Below are 23,106 nucleotides of genomic sequence, written 5' to 3' on the forward strand. Positions count from 1 at the left end.
CCGTGAGAAGCGTGCCCGCCCCTGCACCGGGCCGGGGCCTGCTCCCGCGACCGCCCAGCTCGACCACAGGAGGTGCCTTCGCGTCCCGAGATGCAGCTCGAACGCAGGCCGCCCGCCGAGCCGCGGGGCTAGACTGAGCGCCGAAGCCGCCGCGTTCTGCGCCCCGCGGCCGCTCGGGACAAACTCGAACGCTGGTTTCTCTCTCTTTTTTTTTTTTTTCCCCTTGGTCTGCAAATCTCAGGGACGGAGGAGGGGCGCCAAGGCCCCATGTGTGGGAGGACTGCTACGGCTCTACAAACTTGTACGGATTTTGGTTACAACTTTGGCCAGTGGTTCTCCCCCGATTTCCTCCGAATTGTTGCAAATTCGCCATTGTTTCTTGGCTGCTTACAAAGTTGGATCCGGAATTTCTCTTCAACCGAGAGCCAACAGTGTCGAAGTGTCTGCAATGAACCCCGTGAATGCTACTGCTCTCTACATTTCCGCGAGCCGCCTAGTGCTCAACTACGACCCCGGAGACCCCAAGGCGTTTACAGAGATTAACAGGCTCTTGCCTTACTTCCGACAGTCCCTCTCGTGCTGCGTTTGCGGTGAGACGCTTTTTATTGTTCCCCTTTCAGTGCTTGTTTTAAAAAAAACTCAGGGCGATGGTAGCAGAAACGGTTTGACGGAGGGGTAGTTTGTATTAAACTTTTATTATTTGTGCGGTAGTTTGCGGTCTTTAGTTTTGAAACTCGGCAGAGGACTTTTTTCCGGCATTTCAGAAAGACAGAGCCCTTCCAAACCGCTCTGTACAGCGGCCTCGTTCAAAACTCTTAAATTCGTCCTGGGTCATTCCTGTTTTTTTTTTTTTTTTTAAAGAGGTGAAATATGCATCTGTGTTGCTGTCCCTCTTCTTTTTTTTTTTTTTTTAAAGCTTTTGATACCAAAGCTGACTTAATACCTACCTTGTTTAAACGTGGTTAAACCTGGTTAAAACACCTACATGTGGCGTGTTTGCATTTCCCCAAACGTGTTGTGTGTGGGTGGTGGTATAGCCGGTGAAGTCGCTGCAGAACTTTTTCCCCCGGGTTCTTCTAATGCTTTGACAGTTTGACGATAAACAGTGAGCCAGGGCAGACTGATGGTTCAGTGTATTTTAGCTGGTGGGATTTTTTACAGGATTACGTTTTTTGGTGGTTTTACTATATTGTGGCCTGGTAGAGGGTTATTTTCGGTGTTTTTGTTCAAGAGGTGTTACTTTGTGCTGGGCAGGATATTTTCAAGTTATTTTTGAGAGATGAAGATATGCTAAATTGTCTAATAAATCCATGTCTCAAAAGTGATAATAATTTGTGATTATTATCTCAGTGATTAATTGTATGCGTATAATAATAATTTATTTTTGAAAAAACTTAGACTGAAAACATTAACATAAAGGAAAGGGTAACTGGCAAAACCAAAACAGTAATACTCCACTTCATATTCTTACTTCGCCAAAACTTTTGAGGTTTTGTTGGTCCACTAACTTGTTTAGTCAGAATTTGAGAAATTCAGGCATTTCAGCTTTATCTTAAGAGAAATTTTGCGACTGTAGTGGCTGAAGGGAGAAATGGTATTCATTTGAGATTCTTTCAGCATTTTCCGTATAGCTTTGGGGCAAAGCCCTGAGGGGTACAGAAGAGGTGAAGAGTGTTTTTTTTGCACATCGTGTTCTTAATCTCATAAACATTTAAGTAACTCTTACAAGCGATTAAGTGCTACACTGACTGGTAACTGACACTTAACACCTTTATAGAGAAGCAGTTGCCCTGGTAAATCACTTAATTGCCCTGGGCCTCAGTTTCTTAACATGTAAAATGAGAGCTTTGGGCTAGATTCAAAGCTTCTTTTCCGCTTACATTTTACAAATATAGTATAAGAATTTGCTTAGTTTCAGGGAACTCCGCCACCCCACTCTCACTTTTTTTTTTAATGGAGTGCTTTTTTTTTTAATGTCTTCATAGCTTTTGATAGTTTGTGGAATGAGGAGATGGGGCTACTATAACTTCTTTCAATACAAACCTTTCTTTTGGTGGGGGAATTGCTACTGTGGTGATGTAGAGGGCATAGACGAGCCCATCCTGGCCTGCTAGAACTGCAGTAGAGAGTGATGTCAGTATCCAGGTAACACTTGAAGATCTGGTAGTTCTGCTTTTTACATGGTGGATGGGACTTAGCTCTCAAAGAGGGAAATGGTAGTTTTGCAGATGCTTGGAATTTTAAGTTATCAGTAGCTTCAGGACAGTTGTGGTCTAATTGAACATTTTCCAAGAATCTAACCTGCATTTTAAAAACTGATATTAAAGATAAAGCTACATTAGAAAGTCCAACTGTAGCTTTTTTTTTTTTTTTTTAAATCAGTCTTGACAACTCAAAGGAATTTTTGTGACATTGGGGCTTTTAATTATTCCTTCTTGTTCAAGCCTCTCTTCCCCACCATCCTATGCAAAAGATTTATGGGTTCTACTTCTCCCTTATAATTGAGTAGCTGGCATAAAATTTCAGCAATATGGATGTAGGTTCAGTTTTTTCCCCTCATCTCTTTGGACATAAGTCTGTGGTTATGAAGAGATGGGGGAAAAAACCCAGTTATTTGAATTCAGATCCAACAGTTTTCATCTTTATGTCAGATACTGTCCTGGACTCTTTTTCCTAGCTGGAAAGCATAAACTCCTTCCAGTTAATAGGGCATGTGCAGTCTTATTTCGTTAGGATAATAGATATGTAAAAGTTAAGTTTTAATCCTATCTTGGTGCTGTAAATAGGGAGTTTGTTTCAACAGGTCCTCCAGTGTCTGACCCAAACCTCCCCTTTCAGCTTTGTATTTAACTGCCCTCTTAATTTCTAATAATTTCTCAGCTTCAGTCAGTTTGATATTTTTGTCTTTTTGAACATACATGCCTTATGTCTTCCTTCTCTTTTCCCCACCTTTGCTCTTTGAAGTTCCTTCTGCCTAAAATATATTCTTTCTGTGTATGGTCTAACTCATCAACTCCCTCCCTCCCTCAGTGAATTCTTTGTTCTGTCACAGGTGCTTTTAACTCTTTCAAATTATTCTATCTTAGGGAAAATACTATTTTTTTGTACATTTCTGTGTTCCTTCTGCCTCATTCTCTCCTGTTCAGTGAATAGCATGTAGGTGTTTATGACAGACTCAGAGAAAGAAAGTGAGAGGAGGTGAGGGAGGGAAAAAGGGTCTATGAACTTTGCAGTTAGGTACAAATCTTAACTTTTCTACTTTCTGTCTAGGCAAGTTACTTTAACTTTTTGCCTAAATTTCTTGTATCCACAAAAGGGGATAATATCTTCTTTAAGTTTGTTTTTCCAAATTTGTGTTTTATGTGAGTTTATTTTTAAGTGGGAAAAACCTTTTGAACCCTTGAGAACAAGTCTGTGGACTTTGTGCCACCCTTGCGCAGAGATGGAGAAAGGTAGGGGGAAGTGAGAGAAGAGATTGAACTGTCCGGTCAAATATTGTCAAACCTAGATTATTCACTGGAACTACAGGTTTTGTTATCATTGTTCTTTGAAATGTTAATTAGCTGATTATCACTGCTTGTTTTTCAGTTGCTTTGTATGTTTAAACTTTCTGAAGTTTCTGGTGAATGGGATAGCAATGCTCCAGAGAGTTATTGTACTTTCTAGGCCACAGAAACAGTGACCAAGACAGTATTACTGTGGGTACTATTTCTGTGTCAGTTCTTTCCCCTTGTTCTTAACGTTGGACTTGCTTTATTTTTATCACGAAGTATGTAGAATGAATTTTCTTTTGATGGCATGAAACTCAATAAATTCTGCCCTAGGGATTTTAAGTTTTTTATTAAGCTTTTATATCCTCAAATGACATAACAAGTTTGATATGTAGAATCAAATACTGTTAGAACTGGAAGGACATGTTAAGTGGAAAAATAGTATTCTCTGAGATATTTGGAGTCCTGTAAATTAATCATGGTCAAATCTCAGGGACATGAATATTTCCCTGATTTTTTTTTTCTTTCTTTTTTTTTGTGGTACGCGGGCCTCTCACTGTTGTGGTCTCTCCCGTTGCGGAGCACAGGCTCCGGACACGCAGGCTCGGCGGCCATGGCTCACGGGCCCAGCCGCTCCGCGGCACGTGGGATCTTCCCGGACCGGGGCACTAACCCGTGTCCCCTGCATCGGCAGGTGGACTCTCAACCACTGCGCCACCAGGGAAGCCCCTCCCTGATGTTTTAAATTCTAGAAACAAAGTGGTTTTGGCTTTTACTGAAGAGTTGTGGAACTTTTGGATATCCAGTTTCTTATTTATAAAATAGGAAAGAGCTGGAGAATAGTGTTTCCCACTGACCTAAGCTGACCAAGTTTTTGTTTTGAATGTTAAGGACTTAAAAAAGCAAATCCTGACATCTTTTCTTACTACTGCTACTCTCACATTCCACTACAAGGTACGTGGTTCCCTGAGGGTGAGAGTCTTGCTGGTCTTGTTCACTGTTGTAGCCCTGCACTTGACAGTTCCTGGCTGAACAAGCATTGTTGAATGGACGAAGCTGCCGATAAAAAGAGCAAGGTTCCAAGTAGGAAGGATGTGCTCTCAGAATAAAGTATATGCCTTAAAATTAAATAGATTTAGCTTTATGAAAGACTACTTTCATTTTCCTTATTTTTCTCATTTTGGCATTGTTTGTGGGCCCACTTTGGAATTAGTGCAGTAGATTATCTCAAGAATCTCTTCCAGTTCTGGAGTTCTGATTCTTTTAGCAGAAATACTTTGTTTTTGACTGAGCAAACAATTTATAAATAGCAAGAATCTTCTAAAATGAAATTTGAACATTTAGCGTGATTTATTTTAAACCACATACCTTTTAGAGGCTAAATTAAAAGGCCATTTGTTTAATCGTATGTTAAGCGTTATACTAATGTTTTACATTTATATTCTTCTCAAGTGTGAGTTCATTTGATACTTAAGATTTTATTTTTCTTGTACTTAAAATCACTATAATTAAAGTTTTTATTGTAGTAAGAATATAATGTAAAATTTACCATCTTAACCATTTTTAAGTGTACAGTTCAGTAGTGTTGAGTATATTTACATTATTGTGAAACAGGTTTCCAGAACTTTTTTTTTTTTTTTTTTTTTTTGCGGTACGCGGGCCTCTCACTGTTGTGCCTTCTCCTGTTGCGGAGCGCAGGCTCAGTGGCCATGGCTCACGGGCACAGCCGCTCCGCGGCATGTGGGATCCTCCTAGACCGAGGCACGAACCCGTGTCCCCTGCATCGGCAGGCGGACTCTCAACCACTGCGCCAGCAGGGAAACCCCTCCAGAACTTTTTGATCTTGTAAATCTGAAACTCTGTACCCAACAAGCAACCACCATTTTCTTCCTTCCCCCCAACCCCTTGTAACCACCATTCTGTTTTCTGCCTCTATGAATTTGACTATTGTAGATTCCTCATATAAGTAGAATCATGCAATACTTGTCTTTGTTGACTAGCTTATTTCAGCATAATGTTTTAAAGGTTCATCCGTGTTGTAGAATGAGACAGGATTTCTTTCCTATTTAAGGCTGAATAATATTCTATTGTATGTATACACTATGCTTAGTTTATTCATTCATCCAACGTTGGACATTTGAGTTGCTTCCACCTCTTGGCTGTTGTGAATAGTGTTAAGAACATGGGTGTGTAAACACTCTTTGAGACCCTGCTTTCAGTTCTTTTGAATATAAACCCAGAAGTAGGATTGCAGGACTGTGTGGTATTTCTATTTTTATTGTTTGAGGAACTCCATACTGTTTTCCATAGTGGTTGCACCGTTTTACAATCCTACCAGCAGAACAAGGTCTCCAGTTAGTTTTTCCATATCTTTGCCAACACTTGTGTTTCCTCTTTCGGTTTTTGTTATTGGGGTGTGTGTGTGTGTGTTTGTTTTTTGGATAGTAGCCATCCTAATGGGTGTGAGATGATATCTCATTGTGGTTTTGATTTTAATTTCTCTAATGATTAGTGATGTTGGTGATCTTTGCATATGCTTTTTTTTTTTTTACATCTTTATTGGAGTATAATTGCTTTACAATGCTGTGTTATAACATTTTGAATTACGGTTTTCTCAGGGTATATGCCCAGTAGTGGGATTGCTGGGTCATATAGTAGTTCTATTTGTAGTTTTTTAAAGAACCTCCATACTGTTCTCCATAGTGACTGTACCAATTCACATTCCCACCAACAGTGCAAGAGTGTTCCCTTTTCTCCACGCCCTCTCCAGCATTTATTGTTTCTAGATTTTTTGATGATGGCCATTCTGACTGGTGTGAGGTGATACCTCATTGTAGTTTTGATTTGCATTTCTCTAATGATTAATGATGTTGAGCATTCTTTCTTGTGTTTGTTGGCAATCTGTATATCTTCTTTGGAGAAATGTCTATTTAGGTCTTCTGCCCATTTTTGGATTGGGTTGTTTGTTTTTTTGTTATTGAGCTGCATGAGCTGCTTGTAAATTTTGGAGATTAATCCTTTGTCAGTTGCTTCATTTGCAAATATTTTCTCCCATTCTGAGGATTGTCTTTTGGTCTTGTTTATGGTTTCCTTTGCTGTGCAAAAGCTTTGAAGTTTCATTAGGTCCCATTTGTTTATTTTTGTTTTTATTTCCATTTCTCTAGGAGGTGGGTCAAAAAGGATCTTGCTATGATTTATGTCATAGAGTGTTCTGCCTATGTTTTCCTCTAAGAGTTTGATAGTTTCTGGCCTTACATTTAGGTCTTTAATCGATTTTGAGCTTATTTTTGTATATGGTGTTAGGGAGTGATTTAATCTCATACTTTTACATGTATCTGTCCAGTTTTCCCAGCACCACTTATTGAACAGGCTGTCCTTTCTCCACTGTACATTCCTGCCTCCTTTATCAAAGATAAGGTGACCATATGTGCATAGGTTTATCTCTGGGCTTTCTATCCTGTTCCGTTGATCTATCTTTCTGTTTTTGTGCCAGTACCATACTGTCTTGATTACTGTAGCTTTGTAGTATAGTCTGAAGTCAGGGAGGCTGATTCCTCCAGCTCCGTTATACGTTTTCAAGATTGCTTTGGCTATTCGGGGTCTTCTGTGTTTCCATACAAATTGTGAAATTTTTTGCTCTAGTTCTGTGAAAAATGCCAGTGGTAGTTTGATAGGGATTGTGTTGAATCTGTAGATTGCTTTGGGTAGTAGAGTCATTTTCACAATGTTGATTCTTCCAATCCAAGAACATGGTATATCTCTCCATCTATTTGTATCATCCTTAATTTCTTTCATCAGTGTCTTATAATTTTCTGCATACAGGTCTTTTGTCTCCTTAGGTACGTTTATTCCTAGATATTTTATTCTTTTTGTTGCAGTGGTAAATGGGAGTGTTTTCTTGATTTCACTTTCAGATTTTCATCATTAAAGCTTAGGAATGCCAGAGATTTCTGTGCATTAGTTTTGTATCCTGCTACTTTACCAAATTCATTGATTAGCTCTAGTAGTTTTCTGGTAGCATCTTTAGGATTCTCTGTATAGAGTATCATGTCATCTGCAAACAGTGACAGCTTTACTTCTTCTTTTCTGATTTGGATTCCTTTTATTTCCTTTTCTTGTCTGATTGCTGTGGCTAAAACTTCCAAAACTATGTTGAATAAGAGTGGTGAGAGTGGGCAACCTTGTCTTGTTCCTGATCTTAGTGGAAATGCTTTCAGTTTTTCACCACTGAGGACGATGTTGGCTGTGGGTTTGTCATATATGGCCTTCATTATGTTGAGGAAAGTTCCTTCTATGCCTACTTTCTGTAGGGTTTTTATCATAAATGGGTGTTGAATTTTGTCGAAAGCTTTCTCTGCATCTATTGAGATGACCATGTGGTTTTTCTCCTTCAGTTTGTTAATATGGTGTATCACATTGATTGATTTGCGTATATTGAAGAATCCTTGCATTCCTGGAATAAACCCCACTTGACCATGGTGTATGATCCTTTTAATGTGCTGTTGGATTCTGTTTGCTAGTATTTTGTTGAGGATTTTTGCATCTCTGTTCATCAGTGCTATTGGCCTGTAGTTTTCTTTCTTTGTGACATCCTTGTCTGATTTTGGTATCAGGGTGATGGTGGCCTCGTAGAATGAGTTTCAGAGTGTTCCTCCCTCTGCTGTATTTTGGAAGAATTTGAGAAGGATAGGTGTTAGCTCTTCTCTAAATGTTTGATAGAATTTGCCTGTGAAGCCATCTGGTCCTGGGCTTTTTGTTTGTTGGAAGATTTTTAATCACAGTTTCCATTTCAGTGCTTGTGATTTGTCTGTTCATATTTTCTATTTCTTCCTGATTCAGTCTTGGCAGGTTGTGCATTTCTAAGAATTTGTCCATTTCTTCCAGGTTGTCCATTTTATTGGCATGGAGTTGCTTGTAGTAATCTCTCATGATCTTTTGTATTTCTGCAGTGTCAGTTGTTACTTCTCTTTTTTCATTTCTAATTCTATTGATTTGAGTCTTCTCCCTTTTTTTCTTGGTGAGTCTGGCTAATGGTTTATCAATTTTGTATATCTTCTCAAAGAACCAGCTTCTAATTTTATTGACCTTTGCTATCGTTTCCTTCATTTCTTTTTCATTTATTTCTCATCTGATCTTTATGATTTCTTTCCTTCTGCTAACTTTGGGGTTTTTTTGTTCTTCTCTCTCTAATTGCTTTAGGTGCAAGGTTAGGTTGTTTATTCGAGATGTTTCCTGTTTCTTAAAGTAGGATTGTATTGCTGTAAACTTCCCTCTTAGAACTGCTTTTGCTGCATCCCATAGGTTCTGGGTCGTCGTGTCGCCATTGTCATTTGTTTCTAGTTATTTTTTGATTTTCTCTTTGATTTCTTCAGTGATCACTTCGTTATTAAGTAGTGTATTGTTTAGCTTCCATGTGTTTGTATTTATGAGAGATCTTTTCCTATAATTGATATCTAGTCTCATAGCGTTGTGGTCGGAAAAGATACTTGATACAATTTCAGTTTTCTTAAATTTACCAAGGCTTGATTTGTGACCCAAGATATGATCTATCCTGGAGAATGTTCCATGAGCACTTGAGAAAACTGTGTATTCTGTTGTTTTTGGATGGAATGTCCTATAAATATCAAGTCCATCTTGTTTAATGTATCACTTAAAGCGTGTTTCCTTATATATTTTCATCTGGGATGATCTGTTCATTGGTGAAAGTGGGGTGTTAAAGTCCCCTAATATGAATGTGTTACTGTCGATTTCCCCTTTTATGGCTGCTAGTATTTGCCGTATGTATTGAGGTGCTCCTATGTTGCGTGCATAAATATTTACAATTCTTATATCTTCTTCTTGGATTGATCCCTTGATCATTATGTAGTGTCCTTTTTTGTCTCTTGTAATAGTCTTTATTTTAAAGTCTATTTTGTCTGATATGAGAATTGCTACTCCAGCTTTCTTTTGGTTTCCATTTGCATGGAATATCTTTTCCATCCTCTTACTTTCAGTCTGTATGTGTCTCTAGGTCTGAAGTGGGTCTCTTGTAGACAGCATATATATATATATGTGTATATATATATATATATACACATATATATATATATATGTATGTCTTGTTTTTGTATCCATTCAGCCAGTCTGTGTCTTTCGGTCGGAGCATTTAACCCATTTACATTTAAGGTAATATTCGATATGTATGTTCCTATTTCCATTTTTTAAATTGTGTTGGGTTTGTTATTATAGGTGTTTTTCTTCTCTTGTGTTTCTTGCCTAGAGAAGGTCCTTTAGCATTTGTTGTAAAGCTGGTTTGGTGGTGCTGAACTCTCTCAGCTTTTGCTTGTCTGTGAAGTTTTTAATTTCTCCATCAAATCTGAATGAGATCCTTGCTGGGTAGAGTAATCTTGGTTGTAGGTTTTTCTCCTTCGTCACTTTAAATATGTCCTGCCAGTCCCTTCTGGCTTGCAGAGTTTCTGCTGAAAGATCAGCTGTTAACCTTATGGGGATTCCCTTGTGTGTTATTTGTTGTTTTTCCCTTGCTGCTTTTAATATGTTTTCTTTGTATTTAATTTTTGACAGTTTGATGAGTATGTGTCTTGGCATGTTTCTCCTTGGATTTATCCTGTATGGGACTCTCTGTGCTTCCTGGACTTGATTAACTATTTCCTTTCCCATATTAGGGAAGTTTTCAACTATAATCTCTTCAAATATTTTCTCAGTCCCTTTCTTTTTCTCTTCTTCTTCTGGAACCCCTATAATTCGAATGTTGGTGCGTTTAATGTTGTCCCAGAGGTCTCTGAGACTGTCCTCAGTTCTTTTCATTCTTTTTTCTTTATTCTGCTCTGCATTAGTTACTTCCACTATTTTATCTTCCAGGTCACTTATCCGTTCTTCTGTCTCAGTTATTCTGCTATTGATCCCTTCTAGAGAATTTTTAATTTCATTTATTGTGTCGTTCATCATTGCTTGTTTTATCTTTAGTTCTTCTAGTTCCTTGTTAAATGTTTCTTGCATTTTGTTTATTCTATTTCCAAGATTTTGGATCATCTTTACTATGATTCTGAATTCTTTTTCAGGTACTACCTATTTCCTCTTCATTTGTTAGATCTGGTGGGTTTTTACCTTGCTCCTTCATCTGCTGTGTGTTTTTCTGTCTTCTCGTTTTGCTTATCTTACTGTGTTTGGGGTCTCCTTTTTGCAGGCTGTAGGTTTGTAGTTCCCGTTGTTTTTGGTGTCTTTCCCCAGTGGCTAAAGTTGGTTCAGTGGGTTATGTAGGCTTCCTGGTGGAGGGGACTAGTGCCTGTGTTCTGGTGGATGAGGCTGGATCTTGTCTTTCTGGTGGGCAGGTCCACGTCTGGTGGTGTGTTTTGGGGTGTCTGTGGACTTATTATGATTTTAGGCAGCCTCTCTGCTAATGGGTGGGGTTGTGTTCCTGTCTTGCTAGTTGTTTGGCATAGGGTGTCCAGCACTGTAGCTTGCTGGTTGTTGAGTGAAGCTGGGTGTTGAGATGGAGATCTCTGGGAGATTTTCGCCGTTTGATATTACGTGGAGCTGGGAGGTCTGTTGTGGACCAGTGTCCTGAAGTTGGCTCTCCCACCTCAGAGGCACAGCCCTGACTCCTGGCTGCAGCACCAAGAGCCTTTCATCCACAGGGCTCAGAATAAAAGGGAGAAAAAGTAGAAAGAAAGAAAGGAAGAGAATAAAATAAAATTAAGTAAGGTAAAATAAAGTTATTAAAATAAAAAAATAATTGTTAAGAAAAATTTTTTTTAAAAAAAACGGACAGATAGAACCCTAGGACAAATGTTGAAAGCAAAGCTATACAGACAAAATCTCATACAGAAGCATACACATACCCACTCACAAAAAGAGGAAAAGGGGAAAAAATAATAAATCTTGCTCTCAAAGTCCACCTCCTCAATTTGGGATGATTCGTTGTCTATTCAGGTATTCCACAGATGCAGGGTACATCAAGTTGATTGTGTAGATTTAATCTGCTGCTCCTGAGGCTGCTGGGAGAGATTTCCGATTCTCTTCTTTGTTCGCAGAGCTCCCGGTGTTCAGCTTTGGATTTGGCCCCGCCTCTGCGTGTAGGTCATGGGAGGGCATCCTTTCTTCGTTCAGACAGGACGGGGTTAAAGGAGCAGCTGATTCGAGGGCTGTGGCTCACTCTGTCCGGGGGGAGGGAAGGGTACGGAGTGTGGGCTGGGCCTGCGGCGCAGAGGCCGGCGTGACGCTGCACCAGCCCAAGGCGCGTCGTGTGTTCTCCCGGGCAAGTTGTCCCTGGATCCCGGGACCCTGGCAGTGGTGGGCTGCACAGGCTACCCGGACGGGAGGTGTGGAGAGTGACCTGTGCTCGCACACAGGCTTCTTGGTGGCGGCAGCAGCAGCCTTAGCGTCTCATGCCCGTCTCTGGGGTCCGCGCTCTTAGCCATGCCTCGCACCCGTCTCTGGAGCTACTTTAAGCAGCGCTCTTAATCCCCTCTCCTCTCACTTCTCGCACCAGGAAGCAAAGGGGGAAGAAAAAGTTTCTTACCTCTTCGGCAGGTCCAGACTTTTTTCGGGACTCCCTCCCGGCTAGGGGTGGTGCACTAACCCCTTCAGGCTGTGTTCAGGCCGCCAGTCCTCTCCCTGTGCTCCGACCCACAGCCCAAGCCTCAGCTCCCAGAGCAGACAAGCCTTTCAGGCTGGTGAGTGCTGGTCAGCACCGATCCTCTGTGTGGGAATCTCTCCGCATTGTCCTCCGCACCCCTGTTGCTGCGCTCTCTTCCACAGCTCCGAAGCTTCCCCCCTCCGCCACCCGCAGTCTCCGCCCGCGAAGGGGCTTCTAGTGTGTGGAAACCTTTCCTCCTTCACGGCTCCCTGCCACTGGTGCAGGTCCCATCCCTATTCTTTTGTCTCTGTTTATTCTTTTTTCTTTTGCCCTACCCAGGTATGTGGGGAGTTTCTTGCGTTTTGGGAGGTCTGAGGTCTTCTGCCAGCGTTCAGTAGGTGTTCTGTAGGAGTTGTTCCACGTGTAGATGTATTTCTGATGTATCTGTGGGGAAGAAGGTGATCTCCGCGTCTAACTCTTCTGCCATCTTCCCCCTCTCTCCTGCATATGCTTCTTGGCTTTTTGTATATCATCTTTGGAGAATCACTATCATTTTTTTATCTTGAAAAAAATTTTGTTTTTTGCTCACAAAATCTTTATTAATCACTGTGGTGTTCTCAGTGCTGGAATAAAAAGATGAATTAAGACACATGGCCCCTACCCATATGTTGCTCGTGTTATGGGGAAGACATAAGTAAACCAGCAATTATTGTGTGTTAGAGGCACTTATGTTATTACCAATATTGATGTAATATTAACTTACTCGTAAGTTAAGTTTGTCACATGTGTAAAAATTTCAGAAATTAACAGTAAGTGAGATTTTCCCCTCACGTAACTTTTTTGAGTAACTGTTTGGGTCAAAGTTTGGGCAACCCTCACTGGGGTTAAAGCAGTTTGGTTTACCAGTTTTTTCTTGGGACTTAAGTTTACCTGTTCTCTCTGATCTGGGAAGAATTCTTTAGGGAACATTTATCTAGTAGGTTGGTTAAGGAAGAACAATATTTAGTACTGTGTTCTGGCAGCTACTTTTTTTATGTCAGATATATTAATTTAACTGTTGGTTTCTTTTCCTAAGAAAAATCTCCTTTTCACAATTTGGTGAAAAGCTAGGTGCTTGAGCTAGGCCAGGAGGAATGGTAAAAAGTGAACATTTTCAGCAAGACTTGAGGGAGAGAACATTGGCTTGTTGAGGCTGCAGAAAATCAAGTTTATCTCTAATGAAGAGAGTCCATTCTTGCCCTATAGTGGTAACTCGGGGCCTTTTTACAGGGAACCTTGATGCCAGGCTAAGGAATTTGACATTTACCTCGTAGACCTGTTCTTTTTCAAAGTGTGCTCTATAGCCCACCTAAATCAAACCTAAAGGGATTGTTAAAATTCAGATTCCCAATTATCATATCAGGCTGATTGAATTGGAATCTCTGTGGGCAGGGCCTTGTAATGTGCATTTTATGCCCCCCCCCGCTCCCCTCCCCCCTGTCCGGATATGGGTAGGGGAATTTGCAAATCCCTGTTGTGTTTGAGAAATATTTTAAGTAAGAGAGTGATGTTATATATAGATTTTGTATTAAAAAAGGTTAGTTTTGGGATAGAATATAGGATTGATTATTGGAATGTGGTGAAACCCAGTTAGGAAGGATATCAGATGTATCCATATTATAGAGGCCGGAATAATGGTGGTAGTGAAAAGGAAACAACATAAGATAACGCAAAGGGAAAATTTTGTCCTCTTTATGGTTATCATAACAGCTTAATTTTTTGGTACACTGTATTACAATTTGTCTTTGGTTAGGCGTATTTCACTATGAATAGATTAAATATTTTCTATCCTTAAATTTATATACATGTCTAGTACAGTGCTTTCACAGGGTATATACTTGACAGAAAGTACTGAATTGTATGGAAGATCTGATAAAACCTGGCTTATCAGGTGCTTGGGAGAGGATTCAATTAAGAGAGAAAATAGACCGGATCTAGTGTGGGCCTGAGGAGAATGAAGAGAAGGATGAGACAGTGTTTAGTAATTTGATGGTGCCTGGGAGTTGGGATTAGTGAGGAAATGTTATTGGAAATATGTTTAGGAAAGGCTAAAATCTAAAAACTTTAATTTTGTGCCCCTTCCTGGAAACCTTGATTTTAAAATCACAGGATATACTGTTTGATATAGTAAAACAAACAACATATTTTTTGAGTCTTGGGGTTGTGGTTTTCATTCTTTCAAATTAATTTGAACATTTAGTCCTCCTCCTGTGTTTGCACTCCTTGTTTTCATTGCATTGATAGCATACTATCACTAATTGGTTAATGCCTTATTGTATTAGCTTCTCAGTTGACACCTTCCCTCAGAGTCCACCTGGCTACATTTTAATGTATGATTTAATCAGTTTTTGTGAGGTCTGATTAAATTTTATCTTTTAATTTAAAAGGTGGTATTTCAGAATCTTTATTTTAATTTATATTTTTCTCTTTGTCCATCACCTTTGACTTTATTTCTTAACTGTTTAGTTTCTGTTATTGGCTTTCCTCTTTTAAAGATTTCTTTTTGTTGTTCCCATGTTAGGAAATTAATTCAGATAATTTTTTTCACCTTAATTAGTGTATGTCTGACCATTTTCCTCATCTTTTCCTTTTTCTGACTTCGTAATATTTTAACAGAATTATTCTAGCTCATTGCCTTTCTGTTCAGAAATGTTGAATCTTTGCAGATTTGGAATATCTGCCTATCTCAACCTGTATTTAATCTAGTTTTATAGCCAGCATATATTTTGTGTTTTGAATTTAGTTTGTCTTATCAGTTAGCATTTGTCTATTTTTATTGTTACAAACCACAAAAAATGTGCACTTAAAATGTTGTCTGGCGTCAAATTTGGAAATAACTTAGGTTTTCTGGCAAAGTCAAGTAGTTTTAAAATTCTTTTTGCAATAATTAAAGGCATACCTAGGGACTTCCCTGGTGGTCCAGTGGTTAAGACTCGTGCACTTCCATTGCAGGGTGTGTGGGTTTGATCCCTGGTTGGGGAACTAAGATCCTGCATGTGCAGGTGGGCGGTCCGGGGTATAGCTTTTGACCTCCTCTCAATCCTGCTAAATGCCATTCCCTTGAAGTTTAAATCTCTGTCTGCTGTTCTGAAATTTGGGACTCTGGCCATATATAATATGGGATTCTAGGGTTAGAAGGGAGCATTCCAATTCAGGTATCTTTGTGTTGGATTTCTGAATCCCCTCTACAGTTAATCAGTTGGTTGTCCAGCTTGTGAGTGAATTTATTCAGGATGTGACATAGGATATGATTGGCATAGTCTATCCACCAGAAGCTGTGAGCTGTTTCAGGGATCCTTTTATAGCGTCATTGAGCTTGCCAGCTCAATTTTTACATATGTTTTACAAGGAAGGTATTACTAGATTATTCTTCATGATGAGAATTTATAAAGCTTTAGACAGAAAGCACCATAAATCATACAGTCATTTCTTCACATCAAATAACGCTTTCTGTAATATTCTTGAAAGTTCACCTAAGCCTTTTCCTGAATACCTCTGGGGTAGGGAGCTAAATTTTACTCTGCAAAATAGCCCTATCTATTTTTAACTGTAGAATTCTAATGTCGTTGGGATCTTGAATTATTTTATGAGACCTTACCTGTATAAGAATCAGCGTTAATTTATCTTGTTTGCAGTCAGAATAGTTATTGGTTCACAGTGTTTATGGTCAATTAAAACATTTTCATAAGTTGGTTGATGGTGTTGTTTAGATCTTCTGTGTCATTACTGATTTTCTATTTTCATGTTTTGAGAGATGTTGAAATCTCTAACTGTAATTATGGATTTATCAGTTTCTCTTCGGAATTTCTATCACTTTTTGCTTCATGTATTTTGAAGTTCTGTTTTTAGGTGCATAAAATAATTCTGAACATATGGAATATAGTGAGAATGTATAATGTAATAGTCACATAGTTAATTTTTACTGTTCTGTTGTAATCCTGTAGAAGTTTTGTTGCTCTTTGGTTTTTCTTCTCTGCGTGGGTCATATTTTCCTACTTTTTTGCATACCGAGTTAATTTTGATTGGATGCTAGATATTGTGAATGGTACCTTGTTGGTAAAATTTTAACCTTGTGGGTGGGTATTTTTGTACTATAAATATTCTTGAGCTTTGTTCTTGGAATTTGGTTAAGTTACTTGCAGATAGTTTGATCCTTGATCCTTTCAAGGCTTGTTTTTAAGTGTTTTTTTAGGTGGAACCAGAGCAGCCTTTAGGAGCTAATTTTTCTGCATTACTTGAGGCAAGAACCTTTTGACTACTCTATCTGATGCCTCATGAATTAATGAGGTTTCACACACTAGGTGGTGGGAATAGGAATTGTTCTGCTGCCTTTGAGTTATAGGGATTGTTTTTTTTGTTCCTTTCTGGGGATTCTTTCTCCATCCTGGGGTAATTTCCTTATAAACATGTGCTGATCATTCAGTACTCAGCTGAAGATTTGAAAGAGACCATCTATAAATACGGTGTTCTTTCTCTGTGCGGCTCTGTCATCTCTAGTACTCTGCCCTGAGAAGTCCAGCTGCCTTGTCTTCGCAACTCTGTCTTCTCAACTCCGGGAGACTACTGGGCTTTGTCTTGGTTCTCCCTCCTTGTGCTGTGGCCTGAAGATTGTCTCCAGACAGCAAGCTGGGGCAATTGTAGGGCTTAGCTCATTTGTTCTTCCATGCACGGATTACTGATGTGTGGTGTCTGTTGCCCAGTATATCTGAAAACCATTGTTTTGTCCAGTTTTTGTTTCAGTTGGGAGAGTAAGTCTCGCAACTGAAACAAAAATGAAACAAAATATAATTATTCCATTTCGTCTGGAAGCAGAATCAGATTATATTCTAAACCTACACTGTCCTATATAGCAGCCACTTAGCTGTTGTGACAATTTTAAAAAGTTCTTTAGTTATACTGAGCTACTTCTTTAAGTGCTCAGTAGCCACATGTGGGTAATAGCTACCTTACTGTAGATGTAAAAGATTTCCATCATTGCATAAAAAAGTTCTACTGGACAGTGCTATAACAACTAAAGAACTTAGATTTGTTCCTGAAACCTGTGGGAGCATTGAAAGATGCCTTCAGTGTTTGCATCTGAGGTTTTGATTTTAAAACATTGAGCTGGATAGGGTTATGAACAGATCACTGGAGCTCACCACTATAGACTTGAAAAACAACTCCCCCAAATCAGTGTTAGTGAATTGGGTTCAAGAAGGTGTTCCATAGTGTTCATGTAGTAAAAGGTTTCCGTTATTTAAAAAACAGAAGATAATTTAACTATTTTTCTTCCTCTAAAGTGAGGCAATTTGAGATGTCAGATGACTACTGGACCAAATCACATGCCATACCAGTTAATAATTCTGCCAAATCCTTTCTGCCGTGAGGGTTTTAAGTTGTTTTAATACTCAGTCACGTATTTTATTAATTCTTAGTCGTATTGTTTTAGTTTTCTCAATTCTTCATATATCCATTCAATGGATCATTGGTTGGGGACAAGAAACATTAAGAAAATTAGGTTGCTATTGAAATACTAGGTAATGAGGAACATAAAAATACTAATGATTCCAAATATCTGGTTCATGATTATTATTATTCTTCTGTGTAAATTGTCTTTGTTCTCTTAATATTCTCCATATCCACAAGGTGTAGGTAATTATCCAAAAAGCAGTGTTAGCAGGAGAATACATAGTGATATACAGTATGGCCTTTTATTTTTAGAGAATAAAGACTAACTACACTTGCTGTGTGTTATTTGAAGTGTTTGCAAATACCAGTCTAAAGCCACCCTTAGTTTATCATTTAGTAACAGAACACTAAAAATTTTTTTTTTGTAAAAGATACAAGAATTACAAATAACCAAGTCACATTTACAGCTTTGTCCTTGCATAATATATTCAATTTTAGCCTATGTTTTTAACATTCATGAGTTTATAAACAAGAGAGGTCATTTAAAAATAGATATATTGCCAAAATGCGTTTATTACATTATTTAAATAAAGCAAGATGTAGCCCTTGTTAGTGGGAAGTCAAAATTTCTTTGTTTTATTAAAATGAACTTTATAGTATAATCTTTGATAATACGTTTATTTTAAAAATTTCTTGAAATCTTTTAATCACATTTCTTACTTAACTGATTAGAAAAATGTCCCAGTTTTGGCTTCCCTGGTGGTGCAGTGGTTGAGAGAGTCCGCCTGCCGATGCAGGGGACACGGGTTCGTGCCCTGGTCCGGGAAGATCCCACATGCCGCGGAGCGGCTAGGCCGTGAGCCATGGCTGCTGAGCCTGCGCGTCCGGAGCCTGTGCTCCGCAACGGGAGAGCCCACAACAGTGAGAGGCCTGCGTACCGCAAAAAAAAAAAAGTCCCAGTTCATCAAGGCAAGAAAGGTTAAAGTATCTTTAATCCCAGTTGTGGATCAGAATTTGTTGGGAAGCTTTTTAAAAATACACATTCCTGGGCAGTATCTGCAGTTATTGAGTCAGTCTGAAGCAGGCCATCTAGGTGATTCTAATACTAATCCATGGATAACAGTAGTGCTGTCTTTGAATACTCCTTATGTGAGGTTTATAGGTGTACTTAAACGAAAAAACATGTGCCAATAAATTTAAGTAATGCTGTGTTAAGCAAGTTTCTTGACATTGGTAGTTTTCAGTTTTAAGACACTAATGTAAATTTGGGGATGACTCTCCAGGAGGATATTAAAGCAAACCTGTTAATGCATTCTGGTACAGTGGAACACCAGTTTGGGAAATTTGGAACTAGCTTAATATTGATTTATTCAATTAATGTTTGTTGTTGAGCTGAGAATCGATTTAATTGTGCCTAATTGACTAGCCTGTTTTATCGTATTGGTAATAATTTAACGAGAGACCGTCATGGCTTTGCTAAAATATGAAAATAACAGAATATTACAGAAGTGCTCTGTAACCACAAAACACTCTACAAAATCTCCCCTGCATAATTATTAAGATAAATGGTGTCTGGCATTCTCTTTTAATTCTTACTAGAATGTGAAATGAGGCATGACTTGAGTTTATGAATGTGTTGTGGTTTATATATCATCCATTTAATAATGTACGGTCAGTGTTTGGTTTTTTAGTTATAATAGTACTTGACTGGTGAAGCTTACTTACTTTGTATAAACTGTTGATACATCCAAGAGTATCAGGAAGTATTTTTCATAGTTGTAGGTTGACCAAAGACATAAAAGTTAAACTCTGAAATTTAACCATTCAGATGTGCAGTAAATAGCTTGGCTTGAGTAACGTTCATACTTTTAAAATTGCGATATTTAACAGTCGATTTCCATTTTTCATTTTTCTGCAGACTGGTTGTAATCTTTTTCCCAAACTGGAAACACGGATTTTGTCTTTTTTTTTTCACCACCCACTCCCCTGGTATACATGTTTAGCTATCACTGGTCTCTCAGTATAGTAGTGCTTAGTTATTTAAAGTGATGCAATGACCTTTAAAATAATTACTGGGTCACGTGGTCAAAATACCTCTCTGTGTCACCATTTTTAGTGACCAGAGCATATATATTATAATATTCCCTTATTTTAAAATTAAAATGCACATTTTCCTGTCATACTGCGAAATTATTTGTGCTAGATATTTTAAAGAAAAGTTTACAGGTTTGTGGAATCCAGATGATCAGGGGCTAATAGTGGTTTAGAACATAGCTGCTTGAATATTTAATTAGAGAACTAATAATTTCCTTGAAACTTTAGTTTGTTGTTTGGACCTGTTGATTTTTTGAGGCATGTATTTGCTTTTTGGTTTACTACTAAAATAAATTGTGTTAAAGTTTAAAGGAACATATTCTAAAGTGCTGCTTAGTCAAAAATTTAAAAAGAACAGACCTGGGTTAGGAAGCTCTGCCAAGAGGAAAATAGTGCTGTCTTCTTAAGAGGGTTCTCTGATTTCAAATTCATTTCTCTTTGATTTGAGCTTATTCTTTTTCTTTTGAATTTTTTATTTTTTATACAGCAGTTTTTTATTAGTTATATATTTTATGCATATTAGTGTATATATGTCAAACCCAATGAGTAGCATTCATACTCATGAATTTCGCCTAATGAAAAGATTTTTAAGAGGTTTAGACTTCAGCGTATGTCTGCAAAAAAGTATATTGGGCACAGGTTTTGTAAAACTAAAAACAAGCTTTAAAAAGGACAGTTTAAATTGTCTAAAACAGTTGATTCATCTATGCCCATTTGCTAAGTGATACATAAGATCTTTTTATGGTATTGTCATTTTTGTTCTTAGCTGAATCCAGATTATTATTCCCATGTGTTTATGTATCTAGGAGATTTCTTACTATTGTTTCAAGACATACTTTACATCTTTAATTTTGAGGTGTAATTTTGGTGCTGTAATTCAGTGATGTAAAAAAGGTCCAAGTATCCTTTGTTAAATGCACAGTGCTTGGCATATAGCAGGGCCTCAGAAGTTACTCGTTGAAGTGATTGAGGAAAGAGGAATATTTTCTTAAACGAAGATAGCCTAAACAATTCTTCATTTGGAAAAGTTGGAGAATGGGGATATTTAGATCAATGGATTGGATTATGGAAGGATTATTGTTCAGGCCCTATGTCAGACTTTTGACATCAGTAGAAGTATATTCTCCCAGTCTTTATATGTGCCTTGATAATGCTGTTACAGATTGATTGAATCTAAGCTGAATGGATATGACTCGGAGTCAGCATAGTTACTCTCACACCACAGGAAGAATAAGGTGTATGTATATATTGGGGTTGATCAGCATCAGTTTAATGCTGCTACTACTAATAATGCTTTCTAAAGTGATATCACTTACGAAAACCAACTGTACATATTTTAATTATTTTATACTTAATATTATATATATAACACCCATTTAATATATATATACATATATATACATATATATGTATATATATACATATATATATACAGTCTTTAGCTAAGATTTCTCATGCTGTAAATTCATAGACTGATATGCAGGCTGAGGGTTTTTTTGTTGGGCTTTCTTTACAGAGGAGGTAGTACAGTGCTTTATAGCATATATGTTCACTTAAAACATTTAAGATTGACTTTAAAAATTAAGCTTGGTGTGTAGAGAATCCAGGCAGGACTCTTGTAGCTCCAATTTCTATGCAGTAAAGATTTCCTGACTCTCACAAAACTATTATTGGTCATCCATTCTCCCCTTCGTTTCACTCTTCCTGACCCACTCACTATTCGTTACTGCCAGTACCTGTTCTTCTGTCTCCTTCCCCCAAAAGGTTTTACATCTTGTGGTTAGTATGTTGATTTCTGTTATGGTCCAGTTTCAGTGATCATTCTTTTTGATAAGTGAAAAGAAGCTAAAATTGTCTCAGTGGATGCCACGGACTTAGTAGCGGAAGTAGGGATGCTGCTGGTTAAGTAGAAAGAATACTAGATTGGGAATCAATAGACTAAGCTACTATTTCTCATTGCTAGTAACTAGCTATGTAATCTTATGAAAGGCCATCTTGGTTAAAATGAGGCCATGGGACAAGTTTATTTCCAAGGTCACTCCCAACTCTAGTGTGCTTTTTATGATTCATTCATTGTACATTTATTAGTTGCTGGCTTATGTGCCAACACTGGTTTAAGGATACAGAGATAAATAAGTTTCCGGCCTTGAGTGAGACCCAGTGAATGGTGACGATATAATGTGATAAGTGCTATAATAGGAGAATGTGCAAAGTGCTTTTTGAACAAACTTGAGGGCTAGGAATTAAGGAAGGCTTCCTTTCCGAGGTCATATTTGAGTCAATCCTTAAAGAGTAAATAGTTTAGTGAATTCCCTGGTGGCACAGTGGTTTAAGAATCTGCCTGCCAATGCGGGGGACACGGGTTCAAGCCCTGGTCTGGGAAGATCCCACATGCAGCGGAGTCACTAAGCCCGTGCACCACAACTACTGAGCCTGTGCTCTAGAGCCCAGGAGCCACAACTACTGAGCCTGCGTGCCACAACTACTGAAGCCCGCGAGCCTAGAGCCCGTGATCCACAACAAGAGAAGCCACTGCAGTGAGAAGCCCGCATACCGCAATGAAGAGTAGCCCCCATGCACCGCAACTAAAGCCCACGTGCAGCAACGAAGAACCAACGCAGAAAAAAAAAAAAAATAAATAAATAAATAGTTTACCATGCAAGGAAGGAAGAAGGACATTCTAGGAAGAGCAGATCACAGAGGAATGAGTAAGCAAGCATTGCTTGTTTTGGAATGGCCAGGTGAGAATGGAGTATGGAGTTTGTGGAGAAAGCTTAATGTTACAAAATTCTGGGGGGAAGGTGGGTGTGGGCTAGATTCTGAAAGGCCACGTATGTCATTCCAAAGACTTGTGTTTTAGGGACTTCCTTGGTGGTCCAGCAGTTAATACTCTGTGCTCCCAGTGCAGGGGGCCTGGGTTCCATCCTGGTCAGAGAACTAGATCCCGCATGCCACAACTTAAAAAAAAAAAAAGAACCCACACGCTGCAGTGAAGATCCTGCACGCAGCAACTAAGACCTAGCGCAGCCAAATGAATAACTAAATAACTAAATAAATATTTAAAACAAAAAACAAAAAAACGAAAGAATTTGGGTTTTAAAGGCTGCTTGAAGGTTGAAGGTATTTTTTGTTTTTTGGTTTGTTTGGACAGTTTTTAGTTGTATCTTTAGGAAGGGTTTTGAAAAGAAGAAAGATCATCAGACTTGAGAATATTTAAATATGTTAAGTCGGTAAGTTTGAAATTATGAAAATATACAGGGAAGTGGAAATATGCAGGCTTTCATTGGATTTTATTATGAAACTTTTATCGAAAATTTCAGTATACAGGATAGAACTCTAATATATTGATAATACTTATCACCTAAACAGTTAATGGTATTCAAATGCAAGACTTCTGATACATTGTAGATCTTGCCATAAAATCTTAGCATCATCAAATTTTAGAGCTAGAAAGAACTTAGATATTTAGTCACTTTATAGGTTCAAGGAATGGAGGGGTAGTCTTTTTTTTTTTTTTTT

General features: G+C 38.4%; 1 protein-coding gene across 1 annotated transcript in view; it reads left to right on the forward strand.

Moving 5' to 3' along the window:
• Positions 1 to 262: 262 nt before the first annotated feature.
• MSL2 (MSL complex subunit 2) overlaps positions 263 to 23,106 on the forward strand; it is a 36,363-nt gene continuing 13,519 nt past the window's right edge. Inside the window, exon 1 of the mRNA XM_082655029.1 lies at positions 263 to 590. Within this exon, the coding sequence (XP_082511155.1) occupies positions 449 to 590 (142 nt within the window). The 5' untranslated portion in view covers positions 263 to 448. The remainder of the gene's footprint in view (positions 591 to 23,106) is intronic.

This window comes from Grampus griseus, assembly GCF_964374135.1.
Source record: "Grampus griseus genome assembly, chromosome: 5".
NCBI lineage: Eukaryota > Metazoa > Chordata > Mammalia > Artiodactyla > Delphinidae > Grampus > Grampus griseus.